General features: G+C 46.7%; 2 protein-coding genes across 2 annotated transcripts in view; both read left to right on the top strand.

The window, feature by feature from the left end:
• The window catches only part of LOC127031580 (sodium- and chloride-dependent betaine transporter-like), a 348,260-nt gene that overhangs the window by 133,108 nt on the left and 198,519 nt on the right, over nucleotides 1-16,633 (top strand). The window lies entirely within an intron of this gene.
• Nucleotides 1-16,633, top strand: part of SLC6A1 (solute carrier family 6 member 1) — a 36,251-nt gene that overhangs the window by 5,435 nt on the left and 14,183 nt on the right. The window contains exons 2-9 of the mRNA XM_050936293.1: nucleotides 514-645; nucleotides 1,476-1,576; nucleotides 5,872-5,981; nucleotides 6,433-6,565; nucleotides 8,051-8,185; nucleotides 11,631-11,734; nucleotides 12,393-12,517; nucleotides 16,133-16,245. Coding sequence (XP_050792250.1) covers nucleotides 514-645; nucleotides 1,476-1,576; nucleotides 5,872-5,981; nucleotides 6,433-6,565; nucleotides 8,051-8,185; nucleotides 11,631-11,734; nucleotides 12,393-12,517; nucleotides 16,133-16,245 — 953 coding nt within the window. The remainder of the gene's footprint in view (nucleotides 1-513; nucleotides 646-1,475; nucleotides 1,577-5,871; nucleotides 5,982-6,432; nucleotides 6,566-8,050; nucleotides 8,186-11,630; nucleotides 11,735-12,392; nucleotides 12,518-16,132; nucleotides 16,246-16,633) is intronic.

Here is a 16,633-nt window from a genome sequence, read left to right as displayed (position 1 = left end):
CCTAGCTTTTCTGTGACAATAACACAATAGCTAACAAATGAACTAATGGCTAATGCCAAAGACTCCTGTCTGCTGTTGGGCTGATGGGGAGAGAGAGAACAAATTGCCCATGAATTACCAGTTCCTGTTTCTATTTTCTTGCCTTGGTCTCAGATATCACGTTGATGAGTGTGGTATGAATATCTAGAATGATGAAATCAGATTGGCACATGGGTGCTTGGGTAGAGGGTGATGGGGATGTGAGAAGAAAGAAGTGATAGAGAAAGATACAGTCCACCACGGAACATACTTGTGCCACTATTGAACAGGGGGATGAAAGCTGGGGGTGGCATAGTTGCTTGAGAACTGGAGCTTGAACAGAGCATTGGGACTGCAGTATGAGCCCAGGGATTTGTGCAATGACTGTGAGCTGAGCTTTAAGTTTCTTGGGAAGAAGAGGTGGCCAGGGCCCCAAAAGTCTTGTGGTGATGAGACCTTGCAGAACCTGCTGCTAACAGCTGTTTGTTCTTCCAGGGGCTTTCTTGATTCCCTATTTTCTGACACTGGTGTTTGCTGGGATTCCTCTCTTCCTGCTGGAGACAGCTCTCGGCCAGTATACCTCTGTTGGCGGATTGGGGGTCTGGAAATTAGCACCAATGTTCAAAGGTACTGTGCTGTAAGTCCATGATGCTGATGCCATATATCTAGCTTTAGAGCTGAAACCATTTACTGGAATGGGAAGCAGCACCTCAGGGACTGGGACATAAGCCCTTGGGGAAATGGTAGTGGGTCCCTGCAGACTGTTATAGCTGATCTATGGTGTTTGTAGGATCCCCTTCACCATGATGTCTAGGCATCAGTAACACCCCAGCTCTCTGTTTGAATGGCCTCTGATAGTGACAAAACACTCAGGCAGACAACACTGCCTTGATGGAGGCAAACGACTGAACGGAGCCACCTGGCATAGCAGGATTGTACTTAACATGAGATGCAGTAAGTTGATAGGGAGGACGGTACTGCTGTGTACCAGCAGAACCCTGTTTACTGTACACTAGAAGGTTGGCTCTCTCCCAGTTGGGAGTAAACCTGTTGTTGTTATGTTCACAGTAACAACATACAAGAGGCTAGTGGTGAATTAGAATAAGTGTTTTTATTAAGAGAGACTAATTCAACTACAGGAGCAGGCAAGACACAGCTGGTTCCCCCTCTTTGATTTTCAGAGAGCTTCACACATACAACTCTGCTAACAGCATACTGAAAGACACTACCATTCAATCTTTGAAACATGGGAGAGAGGCATAACACCCGAACAAGCCTTCATTGGCTGATCAGTGAACTTGAGGCACCGGGCACTGTCACTTCACCTCTCCTCTGTGCAGTCACTTCTTGGCTTGCCAACCCCACTTCATCACAGGAGGCTTGTATCCATCTGCTCAATACAACTCCACAGACTTTGGATGGCTTGTGCTGAGCACGCTCTGTTTCTTCTCTCCTAGGAGTGGGCCTGGCTGCTGTGGTTCTCTCGTTCTGGCTGAATATCTATTACATTGTCATCATTGCCTGGGCACTGTACTATCTCTTCAACTCTTTCACTGCGGTGAGTTTCAGCCATTTCTATAAACCTTAAATGGCTCTGTGTAATTTTGACAATTCCTGTTTCTCTCGTGAAATGTGGAGTTTAACATATTACTTGCTGTTTCTACCATGAAATATACAACATACAGTTTACAGATTGTGCAATGGGGCTCGCTTAATGCGGCTACTGGATCTGTTGCTGAGACATCCTATGACATCAACTGTTCTGCATTATGAAAGATTTCAGAGTAGCCACAGTATTAGTCTGTATCTGCAAAAAGAACAGGAGTACTTGCGGCACCTTAGAGACTAACAAATTTATTTCAGCATAAGTTTTCATGGGCTACAGCTCACTTCTTTGGATGCATAGAATAGAACACACAGACAGGAGATATTTATACATACAGAGAACATGAAAAGATGGAAGCACGCATACCAACTGGAAGAGGCCAATCAATTGAGATGAGCTATCATCAACAGGAATCTCCCTCAGACAGAGATAAACACCTACAAGATCTCTATCAAGCATTCTTAAAACTACAGTACCCACCTGCTGAAGAGAAAAAACAGATTGACAGAGCCAGAAGAGTACCCAGAAGCCACCTACTACAGGACAGGCCCAAAAAAGAAAATAACAGAGCGCCACTAGCCATCACCTTCAGCCCTCAACTAAAACCTCTCCAGCGCATCATCAAAGATCTACAACCTATCCTTAAAGATGATCCCTCACTCTCACAGATCTTGGGAGACAGACCAGTCCTCGCTTACAGACGGCCTCCCAACCTGAAGCAAATACTCACCAGCAACCGCACACCATACAACATTAACACTAACCCAGGAACCTATCCTTGCAACAAAGCCCGATGCCAGCTCTGTCCACATATCTATTCAAGTGACACCATCATAGGACCTAATCACATCAGCCACGCAATCAGGGGTCATTCACCTGCACATCTACCAATGTGATATATGCCATCATGTGCCAGCAATGCCCCTCTGCCATGTACATTGGCCAAACCGGACAGTCTCTACGCAAAAGAATAAATGGACGCAAATCTGACATCAGGAATAATAACATTCAAAAACCAGTGGGAGAACACTTCAGCCTCTCTAACCACTCAGTGACAGGCTTGAAAGTGGCAATTTTGCAACAAAAAAAAGTCAAAAACAGGCTCCAAAGAGAGACTGCTGAAATCGAATTAATATGCAAATTAGATACAATTAACTTAGGTTTAAACAGAGATTGGGAATGGTTGGGTCATTACACTAATTGAATCTATTTCCCTATGATAAGTTCACCTCACACCTTCTATGGGTCATCTCAATTATCACTTCAAAGGTTTTTTTCTCCTGCTGCTGATAGCTCATCTCAATTGATTGGACTCTTCCAGTTGGTATGCGTACTTCCACCTTTTCATGTTTTCTATATGTATAAATATCTCCTGTCTGTGTGTTCCGTTCTATGCATCCGAAGAAGTGAACTGTAGCCCATGAAAGCTTATGCTGAAATAAATTTGTTACTCTCTAAGGTGCCACAAGTACACCTGTTCTGCATTACTGTGTGCTGTGTTCTTTTAGGGAATATGTTCCCTTTATAAATCTTAGAAATCTGTCCCTCTGCCCCACAGCCTTTCACATTCTCGTTTCTGTCTATCATAGTCAGAGAGCACCAGTCATGGTAATAGTGATGTGTTTCTAAAATGGATTCTTCATGAGATTGTCTCATTACCATGGGTTTGGTTGTGAACTTAATTAGACCCTATTTACACTGCTCCCATTCCATTGATTCCAGTGGAAAAGCACTTAAGCACGTGCTTACATCTATCCCCTAAACAGAACAGCATTTAAGCAGATGACTTCTAGCATAGGCTTAAGTCCCACTGACTGCAGCGGGATGCTGTCCTAAATTGGGAAATTGTGCCAGTGTATAAGAGATCAGAATGGAGCCTCAAGTCTGAAGTACATTTCTTCACAACTGAACCATTCTTATCAATCTAATGGCTGAGAAGAGCTCCCTTAGCAATCCATAGACATAAAGATCTCTAATTCCGTGGCTCCTGTGGGATTCTATTTTGTTTAGAACCACCTGTTAAAATGCTGTACATGTACCATAGTTTAGTCCTGCTTCAGTTTTTATTTGATTATGTTTTCCAGCATCTGTGAAGCCATTTGTCAAAATGTTCTTATGAGTGTAGTCTCCAGTGCCTTCTGAACGCCTGCAGTATTTGTTGTTCTCTCTTAACCCTACATTAGCAATTTGTACAAGCAGGGCCGGCTTTAGGAAGTGCGGGACCCAATTCAAACAATTTCTATGAGGCCCTGGCAGGGATGACTTAAAAAAAAAATGTAGAAAAACACACGGGGCTTGTATTCACCAGGCGGTTCTCTGAGTCTTTGGCGACACTTCCGCAGTAGGTCCTTCACTCACTCCAGTTCTTCAGTGGCACTGAAGGACCCGCTGCTGAAGTGTCTCCGAAGACCCAGGGTAAGCGAAGGACCCGCCGCTGAAGTACTGCCGAAGACCCAGAGAGAGTGAAGGACCGGCCGCTGAAATGCCGCTGAAGACCCAGAGCGCTGCCAGGTGAGCAAAAATTAAAAAGGCGCCTCTAGCCAGGGAAAGAATTCTCACTGGGTGCAGGGCCCTCTTAGGCGCGGGGCCCGATTCAGGAGAATTGATGGAATAGGTCTAAAGCCGGCCCTGTGTAGAAGTGTCAGCTGTTGTGGTCCAGGTAGATCCCCTACATATTCCTGAACAAGACTTTACAACACGGGAGGGCAAACTACGGCCCATGGGCCGGATCCAGCCCATTAGGGCTTTCAGTCTGGCCTGTGGGATTGCCAGCCCCGTGGTGCAGCAGGGCTAAGGCAGGGTCCCTGCCTGCCCTGGCCCCATGCCACTCCTGGAACTGGCGGAAACCACATCCCTACAGCCCCTGAGGGAGGGGAGTTGCCAGAGGGCTCCGAGTGCTGCCCTCGCCTGCAGGCACTGCCTCTCGCAGATCCCATTGGCCGGGAATGGGGAACCGCAGCCAATGGGAACTTCAGGGATGGTACCCACAGGCAAGGGCAGCGTGTGGTGGAACTGCCTGCCCCGCCCCCAGGAGCCACTACCAGACATGCTGGTCACTTCTGGGAGCAGCACAGGGCCAGGGCATGCTGGGAGCCTGCCTTAGCTCTGCTGCGTGCTGCTGTCACCCCAGAGCCGCTCGAGGTAAGAGGCGTCGGGCTGGAGCCTGCACTCTGAACCCCTCCTGCACCCCAGCCCCCTGCCATGAACCCCCTAATCCTTGCCACACCCCTCCTGTACTCCAACCCCCTGCCCTGAGTCCCCTTCTACACCCCTCGTACACCCCAACCTCTTGCCCTGAGCCCCTTCCTGCATATCGCACCCCTCTCTGCCCCAGCCCTACTTTCATGGTCCTGTATACAATTTTACCACCCAGATGTGGCCCTCGGGCCAAAAAGTTTGCCCACCCCTGCTTTACAACCACAAAAGAAGAGTCTGCACCTAGAGAATGTGTCCCAGCTTTCATCCTGAGCCCACTACACCTTGGAGCAGGACTTTGGGAGTTCTGTCAGTGCTGCCTACGCACCCAGGCAGTACAGACATGACCAATAAAGCAGATCATTATGTGCCTCAAAGTAGAAGATCGGTGATTTGATTCAAGGAGCTCACCGGTATCAGAGCTACACCATCAGTTTTTTTAAATTAAGTGGAGATGGGTCTGAATCAAAATCTCAGACTGGAGCATCCCAAAAATTTGGATCAAGGGAGTGTTAAATCAAACCCTGTCTGAATTTTGCCGCTCAGGCCCACCTCTAGAGTAAGATAAAGTGGGACAAAAATAAATAAATACCACACAATCCCCAACCCCTGCCACATCAAAAACTCCTTAATCATAGTCCTACCTGGAGATATTCCTCCCTGGGATTGCGCCACTGAAGTGAATAGACCAGAGATGAATATGGTCAGTTGCCTCAGGCTCCCAGGGCTCTGGCTATAAAATTGCACTGTAGATGTTCAGACTTAGCTGTTCCTACCCTGCCCCTCAACTTGCCTCATGTTTCCACACCCCCTGAACACCTCCTACCCTCAAGGAAGTCCTCACATTCCCTCACCACAACCCACAGAATATCCTGTTGTTAGAATGTGACTTTTTAATTCAAATGGAGACGGGAGCAGCTTAACAAACAAGTATGTTCTAAATCATAACAGGGCAATGAAGCAGGGATACATGACTGACAGAAGAGATCATGTCGAGAACAGAACTGAGCCATGCTTCCCTAACTGTATCCTCCCCTTCCTCTTCCCATTAGGATCTGCCATGGCAAAGCTGTGGCAATGCCTGGAACACAGAGAGATGCTTTTCCAACTACTCCCTCAATGATACCACCAACCTGACCAGCGCTGTGACCGAGTTCTGGGAGTACGTCTCCAGCCTAAGTCAGGTTTCACCACTGCAGGGACCATCTCATCAATTCATGGGGGCTTCTTGCTCATCCATTTGAGAGTAGCTTTGAAAGTCTCTGTTGGAGGCATGAAGTTGTTTATCAGACCATGCTGAATGGGTGCTTTCTGTCTCCAGAGGGGGCATTCCTGCTAAATGTCCAGTTCATGTGTAGTTAAATGTTCAGACAGAGCAATGAGGATCAAAACACCTCCCATCATCCATCCTTCTTCCTTCAGTCCATCACACTATATCTCATTTTCTTTCTGACCTTCATGTCTTTTGCCAATGTTTGGGCTTCGACCCACCTTTTGTTCCCTCTGCCGCATCTGGGCTCACCTCCATCCTTCATTCCTTCTGCCTGTGTCTGGAATCTCAAATCATTCATGTAGATTATACCTTTTTCTAATTCCATGTGTTTTGTCTGCAGGAGGAACATGCACCAGATTTCTGGTGGCCTCGGGGAGCCAGGTAACATCCGCTGGCCCCTAGCAGGCACTCTCGCTTTAGCGTGGGTTCTGGTCTATTTCTCCATCTGGAAAGGAGTAGAGTGGACTGGAAAGGTACTTTGTAATAATCTAGTGATACAGTGTTGCCTTTTATTACTGTACTCATCTCTCATGGTGAAATGTCCTCCAGATTCAATTTTGAGTGCCTGTAATTAGAGTTTACTGTGTTGCAAGGAAGAATTGGAGTGTGTGCCATTAAATTCTTTACCTTTCACAGTGGTAAAAATTGCCACAGGAGTTGCAGTATTCTAAGCATAGAGAATACTTCTTAACCATAGCATATCCGGACTGAGTATTGAACTTTCAGACTTTTGGAAAGATTTAAGCCAAGCTTTTAAAAAATTACATTCAAAGCCCAACTTGAAACACCGTAAAGGGGCCTTTGCCCCTCCCTGAGCACCCGCTCTCTGAAACTCAGGTCATTTTAGGGGATCAGAAATTGAGCATCCAGAATCACCTCATACTTTGAGTTTTGAGGATGATCCTCGAAACAGAAACATATTGCTATTTCCTAGTGTATAACATTACAGACCAGTACCAGAAAAAAGAAACACCTGAGAAATTGCTTAGTTTGGGAAAATGGTGCTACTGGGATATGTTATGTAGGATGTAACTTGGAGTAATGGGATGACATTAAGAAAAGAGTAAAATGACTGAATGTCAGAAAAAAATTCTTCACAGTAAACTTTCTTAGGTTGTGAATTAGTCTCCCAAGAAACGTGTGGGAAGCACCTTCAGGCAAACTAACATTACTTGAATCATTTAAATAAAGAAAGACAAGGCAAATCACTAGAAAATAAGGGCTAGATTACTTAAATTGGTTACATCTCTGACTTCTTTGGCCCAAATTCATCACGTGTGCAATTCCACTCCTTTCGCTGCAGTTACACCAGGCTCTAATTTATGTGATCAGTAAAGTTTCTTGTCGTTAGTAGAAGAAACCCCCAATATTCAGAAATATTACTTGAAGAGAAACATAACACAGAATATGCAAGAAAAGTCTCAACCAGTTTCTTACAAAAGAGCCATTAGCCCTCCATGTAAACTTCATGGAGTCCATGTCCTTCCCAAATTATCAGTCCTGGCAGGAAGAACTAACACATTTAGGGCATGTCTATACTTACCGTGGAGCGACACTGCGGTGATCGATCCATCGGGGGTTGAGTTAGTGGGTCTAGTGAAGACTCGCTAAATCAACCACAAATCGCTCTCCCATCGACTCCAGTACTCCACCAGAACAAGAAACATAAGAAAAGTTGACTGGACAGTTTCTCCTGTCAACCCAGCACGGTGTAAACATCACAATAAGTCGACCTAAACTACGTCGACTCCAGCTACATTCTTCATGTAGCCGGAGTTGCATAACTTAGGTCGACTTAACCCTGTAGTGTAGACCTGCCCTCAGAGTCCAGTTCACTTCTCACTTATACCAGTGCAAACCAGGAGTAAACCCACTGAAGCTAGGAGAATCAGTCACTGATGTAGCTCTGAATGTGAGTGCCTCACTACGCAACTAACATCTCCCTTTGTCTCTCTCAGGTTGTGTATTTCTCAGCCACCTACCCTTACTTTATGTTAATTATTCTTTTCTTCCGTGGAGTCACTCTGCCAGGAGCCAAGGAGGGAATTCTCTTTTATATCACACCAGACTTCAGCAAACTCTCCAAGTCTCAGGTGGGTCCTGCAATGTTTAAAGCTCTTACACTGCTGTATTCAAGTTCCTTGGCACTTTGAACATTTCAAGTTTCTCTCATAACCAAAAAACCCTCCCACTCTTAGAGTCTTAGAATCCCAGTAGCCACAGTCTTCACAGTCAGAGACAAAACTGAGCCAGATCCAAAACTGGTGAAGATCAGTGGCGCTCCATGGAAATCCTGTAGTATTATCACTAGAGTGATGCTGATTTACACCAACTGCAGATGTGCCCCTCTGACAGGCGGATGCTCCATTACACTGATTAGTCTAGGGGTAGCTATTTGGGTTGGATAGTGCAGTCCTACATGGAGGAGGCAATGGAACTCTACATTGCCCATACCTGCAGTGCTAGATGTAGGTATGAGTTCAGCATTAGACATAGCTGTTATTTTAGGTGGAAGTGTTTAAATGGCAAGTGATAGCCATATACTGTTTGCCTGCCTCAGTGGGAAGTCCAGTGCAGTAGAGATGCTTAGAAGGCAAGTTTCTCTCTGTTATAGAGTAACAATTCCTTAGAGGTCTGTGAGGTCACTCGTCATGCACAAGTGATGACAACTGAATAGTCCTGATTGTCTAGAGCTCCCAATGGTCCCTCTTTGTAGGAACCACTGCACTGTAACAGTATTGCCAACCCCTGAGTAAGGCTCCCTGCAAAAAAATTACAAGATTGGTTTAAACATCATGCCATATATATAACAAAAACACCTTCTGTGGTCTTTTTATTAGCCCACGGTGTTTGGGGCCTTTAAGTTACACAGGGGCCACATTTTCCAGCTTTTCTCTGCAACTCTGCAGGCTAGAAACTATAACTGTTAAACAATGAAGGCTGAGATTCTCATGTGATCAGCTGACTCCGGGGGCTGGGGCTTTAAGAAAACACACCAGCTATGGTGACACTTGTGATAAAACACTAGTGTTGGCACTCTTGCTCCAAGTACAGATCTGCAGCAGACCCCTTCCCTTCCCCTTGCATTGTGAAGTGGAGAAAAAGGTTCAGAATAATTAAGACACAATCTCAGCCTCACCCCCAGTCTCTGCCCATTTCTGGAACCAAAGCCTGAACCAAAGTATTGTAAAGATTCTGGGATGTTCATTTAGAGCCAGGTTGCAGCTGGCTCTTGGTGTGTCTGCAAGTTGGGGAAGGCGGAAGGAGATCTCCCCTTCTTGTGGCTGATGAAAAGCGCCGTATAAGAGCTAGCTATTATTATTGTGCATCTCCCAAGCACAGGGGCTGTTCTCTGCTAGAACCCTCTGGGACATTAGCAACCCCAAGAAGAGCAAGGAGAAGCAAAGGCTGTACCCCCCCACCTCCTCCCTAACCTGTATTGCTGGTTTGATTTGGAGGGGTGTGCTTGTTTCATCCTCCCATATGGAGGTGCAGCATGTGCATCCCCCTGAGTATAAGAGAAATTATGCTTCTGTAACACTGACAGACGCTGGTTGTCAGTGAGCAGGATCAAACCTGGGGCCTCTGGAGCTTAGTGCATGAGTCTCTACCACATGAGCTAAAAGGCGCATGGCTCTTAGCTAAGGCTGTAGAGCAAATTTATTAATCTCTCTCTAGGTGGTCTCAGTGCCATTATATGAGACAGAACACCGCATCCAGAAGTTGTGTGGGTTAAATACTTCCCCTAGCTGAGGAAGCACATCCCGAGCTTCAGAGACTTCCCAGTTGAAATCCTACATACACACACAGGTCTCAGTGCCAGGAGGTGGGTGGGTTACACTTCCATGAGGCAACATGTCTCCATTTGGGACCCCCACCCCCATACCACACAGGCTACTGTCTTAAAGCACAATCTGGCCCTTAACAATTTTCTTCCATTACTGTTCATCTCCACCTGTCTCTGTGCTCCTGAGTTCAGGCTGACTCTGGAAGTGCTGAAGTAGGGGGAGAAAAGTTGTTCTCCTGGCATTTCTGGAAGTGGGAAGTAGTGGAAATGAAGTGGGAAAGCCTGTTCTCGTGAGATTTCCAGTCCTGCCTTGCTGGCCCCAGAAGCTCTGGTTAGGTTGGATAAGCAGCCAACTTTTTAGGTGTTTATGTGAAAGGAACCCAAATTTGAAATCATTTGAGGTTCTCTCATCAGTAGTGCCAGACAAGAGCAGAGCCTGAGTTGCAGAGTTTAGATCTGGGTTTGGATCAGAGTTTAATGCTGAGAGCGAGATGAAAGGTAGGGGGAACATGCTAATCAGGGCCCATCTCCAATCTCCAGCACTGATTTTTATTCCTGTTAGTTGCTGTGCAAGCAACCTGGGAGTCTCACTGCAGCAGGCTCTTCTGTCCCAGCTAAACAGCATAGGAGTCAATACTGCACAGCCTGAAGGGATTCTGTTGATGGACATTAACATTCATCTCTGAAGTATATCAGTGTAGTCCAGAGGTGGGCAAACTACGACCCATGGACCACATCCGGCCTGTGGGACCATCCTGCCCGGCCCTTGAGCTCTCGGCCGGGGAGGCTAGCGCCTGGCCCCTTCCCCACATCCTCAGTTCACCCTGCCGCCAGCGCTCTGGGTGGCAGGGCTGTGAGCTCCTGTTGGGCAGCGCAGCTGTGAGACTGCACGGCAACATGGCTGGCTCTGGCCGGGGTCGGGCTGGGGGGACAGCTGCAGGTGTAATGTATTAAACTGCTCCTCCTAGGACTGAGCTACTGGTAGCCATTACTGATACATAAGATTGTAAGAAACTGCTATTGTATAAAACTGCTACCTGAGGTAGCAAATGCCTACAGGTAGCAATTTCTTGCACGATAATGTGTGTGAAATTGCTCCATGTAGAAATGTGCTATCTGTAGCAGTTATTGATATGTATAGACTGGAAGAAACTGCTGTTGTAAAAACTTTAATTTAATACACTACACCAGTCCTGGTGCTCTGAGCAGCATGGTAAGGGGGCAGGGAGTGGGGCGGTTGGATAAGGGGCTGCGGGTCCCAGGGGGAAGTCAAGTGACAGGGAGCAGGGGGCGGTTGGATGGGGCAGAGGTTCTGGGCAGGCAGTCAGAGGACAGGGGGTTTGGATAGGCATTGGGAGTCCTGGGAGGCCTGTCAGGGGACGGGGATGGGGATAGGGGTTGGGGCAGTCAGGGGTCAGGGAGTAGGGTGGGTTGGATAAGGGGTGGGGTCCCAGGGGGGCTGGTTGGGGGGGGGTCCTGGAAGGGGGTGATCAGAGGACAAGGAGCCCAGGGGGTTGGATGGGTCGAAGGTTCTGAGGGGGACAGCCAGGGGCAGGAAGTGGGAGGGGCAGATAGGGGGTGGGGGCCAGCCTGTTTGTGGAGGCACAGCCTGCCCTACCCGGCCCTCCATACAGTTTTGGAACCCCGATTCGGCCCTCAGGCCAAAAAGTTTGCCCACCCCAGATTGGATTATGCAGAATGTTCCGACAGTGCTACGGAATGCTGAGTCATGGCTTGTTCTTCCTTTGCAGGTCTGGATGGATGCAGCCACACAGATCTTTTTCTCCTATGGACTGGGGTTGGGATCTCTGATTGCCCTGGGAAGCTATAACTCCTTCCATAACAATGTATACAAGTCAGTATTCTTCAAATACCTCTACAATCAGAAAGACACACAGAGGCAAACTGTGAACCCCTGTGTGACATTGGTAAGCGTTTAGTCACAGGGGTATTCCCATTGCAATCACCGAGACTACTCCTGTGAGTAACTACTCACCAGTGTAAGGGGCTCGTAGTCTGGCCCATAGTACCTGATGCTGCACGGTCTGTAATTCACCAGCATGCAACCCAGGCCTCACCACTGATCCTCATATCTGAATGTCTTCTGGCCACAGGACATCACTAAGTTACCCACCCCACCTCTGACCTTCACCTCTCACTGTCACCTGTCCACAGCACAGTAACATGCCTGCTCATGTAACTCACACACCTCCTGGGTGTGGTGTTCAGTCACATCTAGTGGCACTGAAACTACTTAGAGAGAAAGATAAAATGAGTCTGCTCTACAGCCTTAAGTAAGAGCCATTTGGCTTTTAGCTCATGCAATAGAGGCTCATGCACTAAGCTCCAGAGGTCCCAGGTTCAGTTCTGCCCGCTGACGACCAGGGTCTGTTGGTGTTACACTCAGGCCTCATTTTCACCCTCTCCTCATCCCCTAACTCTGATCCTGTTCTGATTCGCTGACTGGACCAGAAATGCAGAAGGTTTTCTCACATTTGTGTTTGCTTTTTCAGAGACTCAATCATCGTCTGCTGTATAAATTCCACCACCAGCATATTTGCAGGATTTGTCATTTTCTCCATTGTTGGATTCATGGGTCACATCACCAAGAAGTCAATCGCTGAGTTGGCATCTTCAGGTAAACAGACATTGCATGTGTAGTGTTCAGACTAGCAGTGTGATCCAGTGGGTGGGGCACTGGCATGGGGGTCAGGAAAGCTGGGTTTTATTTCCAGCTCTGCTACTGACCTATTATGTCACCTTGGACAAGTCAGCTCACCTCTCTAGCCTCTGTTTTCCCCCTGCCCTAACAACACTGCAAACTCATACCTTTTGTAATGCCTTTGAAGCTTGATGGAGTTACAGTGGTATAAATGAGAAGAGAATAAGGCCAGTTTTAGAGGAGACTTTTAATATATTGTGCACAACTAATTCTATTAAACTTATGAGCCCAGAGCCCCCACTGCCTTCAATGCAGCAATGCCAGTTTTCACGACTGAAGATCTGGCCCATGAAGTGAGTGAAAATGACCCCCTAAAAGAAAACAGGTTCCAAATGTTCAGGATGTGATCATAGTGAATAGCATTTTGTCAATCAGTGTGGTGTTCTCACGGAGCCTTCCCTACTGGGGCACAAGTGTGTAATTCAATTTCCTGAGATGATACAGAGTTGTAGGACTGGATGGCTCAGGAGATTGGGAATGAGTCATTTGGCAAATTCTTTGCCAAATTGAAAAGATGTGAGGAATGGCCTGGGTCCCAGAGGAATTTGGGAAGCCTATTCCTGATAGACTCAGGCCTGGTCTACACGACGTGTTTAAACCGAATTTAGCAGCGTTAAACCAATTTAACCCTGCACCCGTCCACACAACGAAGCCCTTTATATCGATATAAAGGGCTCTTTAAACCGATTTCTGAACTCCTCCCTGACAAGGGGAGTAGCGCTGAAATTGGTATTGCCATGTCGGATTAGGGTTAGTGTCGCCGCAATTCCACGGTATTGGCCTCCAGGCAGTATCCCACAGTGCACCATTGTGACCGCTCTGGAAAGTAATCTGAACTCGGATGCACTGGCCAGGTAGACAGGAAAAGCCCCGCAAACTTTTGAATTTCATTTCCTGTTTGCCCAGCGTGGAGCTCTGATCAGCACGGGTGGCGATGCAGTCCCAAATCCAAAAAGAGCTCCAGCATGGACCATACGGGAGATACTGGATCTGAGAGCTGTATGGAAAGACAAATCTGTTCTATCAGAGCTCCGTTACAGAAGACGAAATGACAAAGCATTTGAAAAAATCTCCAGGCTATGATAGAGTCCACAGCACAGTGCTGTGTGACAAGCGTAACGGAAAGCCAAAGAATCAAATGGACGCTCATGGAAGGAGGGACAGGGTACTGAGGACTCCAGCTATCCCACAATCCCCGCAGTCTCCGAAAAGCATTTGTATTCTTGGCTGAGCTCCCAGTGCCTGAAGAGTCAAAAACATTTTCCCGGGTGTTTCAGAGTGTATGTATTCAATTTATACCCTCCCCCACCCCCCGAATGAAAAGGGAAAAAAATCGTTTCTCGCCTTTTTTCAATGTCACCTATGTCTACTGCATGCTGCTGGTAGACGGGATGCTGCAGCCCTGAACACCAGCATCAGCTTCCTGGTGGCAGACGGTGCAAAATGACTGGTATCCATCATCATCATCAGCCTGTGAGTGCTCCTGGCTAGCCTCGGTGAGGTTGGCCGGGGGAACCTGGGTGAAAATGGGAATGACTCCCAGTCATTCCCGGCAGACAGTACAGAAGGCTTTGTAACCGTCCTCATCATAGCAGCTGGAAGCTGAGCTCCATTAGCCCCTACCCCTTTCATGTCTAAAGAAGATTCTGTACTGCCTGGACTATCATAGCAGCTGGAGGCTGCCTCCCCCTCATTTTATCTCACTAAAAACTCAGTGTTTCTTATTCCTGCATTCTTTATTACTTCATCACACAAATGGGGGGACATTGCCACAGTAGCCCGGGAGGAGGGAAGCAACAGGTGGGGTTGTTGCAGGGGCACCCCCTAGAATGGCATGCAGCTCATCATTTCTGTGGGATTTCTGGGGCTCTGACTCGGAGCAGCTGTGCTCTCTGGTTCTCTAGTAGACTTGCCCCATATTCTAGGCAGGACTGACTCTATTTTTAGACAAAACATAAAGAAGGGAATGACCCAGGGAGTCATTCCCATTTTTGTCCATGCATCTCTGGTCGACCTCAGCGAGGCCAGCCAGGAGCACCCATGACAGCAGCAGACGGTACAAAAGGATTGATAACCATCATCACCAATTTCCAAATGCAAATGATGCAAAATGACTGATAACCATCATCTCATCGCCAATTTACAATGGCAGACGGTGCAATAGGGATGGTAAATGTCTCTGCTACCTTGCAAAGGCAAATGAATGCTGCTGTATAGCACTGCAGTACCGTGTCTGTCAGCAGCATCCAGTACACATAGGGTGACAGTGACAAAAGGCAAAACAGGCTCCATGGTTGCCATGCTATGGCGTCTGCCAGGGCAATCCAGGGAAAAAGGGCACTAAGTGATTGTCTGCCGTTGCTTTCACGGAGGAAGGATTGAGTGACGACATTTACCCAGAATCACCCGCGACACTGTTTTGGCCCCATCATGCACTGGAATCTCAACCCAGAATTCCAGTGGGCGGGGGAGACTGCGGGAACTATGGGATAGCTACAGGATAGCTACCCACAGTGCAACACTCTGGAAATCGACGCTAGCCTCAGTACATGGACACACCGCCGAATTAATGTGCTTAGTGTGGCCGCGTGCACTCGACTTTATACAATCTGCTTTAAAAAACTGGTTTATGTAAAATCGGAATAATCCCGTAGTGTAGACATACTCTCAGGTGCTCTTTCCACTCAGGTTCCCAACACAGGAAATTCTGAGGTTTGTTGTTGTTCTGCACCTGGATTGTCTATTACTCGGGATTGCTGCACTTAAGGAGGCTCTTTATGGGCGTAGCCCTTTGTTAGAGCTTTCCCATGGAGTGGCTAAGCTCTGATCCAATCAATATTCTCACAAGAGCTGGCTAAGGTGACCAGATAGCTAGTGTGAAAAATCGAGATGGAGGTGGGGGGTAATAAGAACCTATATAAGAAAAAGACCCCAAAATCAGGACTGTCCCTATAAAATAGGGACATTTGGTCACCCTGGAGCTGGCTGAAACTCAATGTTTCCTTTTTGTGGGAAATTCTGACATTTTTGTTCTGAATTCCATTTTCAACCTTATCAAAGAGGGTCTTTTTTTTCAATTCCCCCCCCCCAACTAAATTTCATTGCAATCAACATGTTCCCCCAGAAAGTTTCAATTTTGACTAAATGGCATTTTGGGACTGAAAAAAATCTTCTTGGAAAATGTTTGACCAACCCTAATTCTCAGTGTATATGTCAGTAACACAGTATATGCATTTCCAGAAAAATGTTTGATCTCCCAGTCTGTTCCTGCATCACTGATTATGGTAACAAAATGGCATTGTTGTTTAAATGGGGGAAAAGATGAATGGATTCTCAAGTCCCTCACCCCTCCTTTGTGCAGCACAGGCCAAGGGGGCAGATTTTCATGGAGCCCATATTAAAATATTGGCAAGTTTTTGCTGTTGCCATCTCTCGATTTAATAATCGTACTGAACTCATTGTTAAAGCACATGCCTCATTGTTAAAGCACTTTAGAAATATAAACTTTTCAATATATTTTCATTCTGGTAGGTCCAGGACTGGCTTTCCTCGCCTACCCACAGGTTGTCACGCAGCTGCCCATGTCCCCTCTCTGGTCGATTCTCTTCTTCTCCATGTTAATGATGTTAGGCCTTGACAGCCAGGTGAGACAACACACTGGGGAAAGTGGGGTAAGAAGTAAAGTTGTGGTTAGATGAGAACCACCCCAGATGACAGTTGTCTATCCTCCTCTGTCAGTCCTGTACAGTGTTCCATCTAATTTTTTCTATCCGCGTGCAGAATAAATTTTGTTATGTGCACCATATTGAGGTAATGTGCGGATGTGCGCCACCAATAGAAACCAAAAACCTAGATATAATATATATTTTTAAAAAGTTACCATAGGGATAATTACTCCATCCAGGACAGGTTAGGCATTTTAGAACTCACTACTCAAAGAATTAAATTTAAAAGTAAGAGAGAAATAAAAAGTATTAAATGCATAGACCAGTCAAAATACTAAAATAACACACTTTCAAAGAAGTATCAAGA

Source organism: Gopherus flavomarginatus, chromosome 1, assembly GCF_025201925.1.
Source record: "Gopherus flavomarginatus isolate rGopFla2 chromosome 1, rGopFla2.mat.asm, whole genome shotgun sequence".
NCBI classification, from domain to species: domain Eukaryota; kingdom Metazoa; phylum Chordata; order Testudines; family Testudinidae; genus Gopherus; species Gopherus flavomarginatus.
Note: the sequence above shows the minus strand (reverse complement) of the source record. Positions and strands in the feature narration are given on the sequence as shown.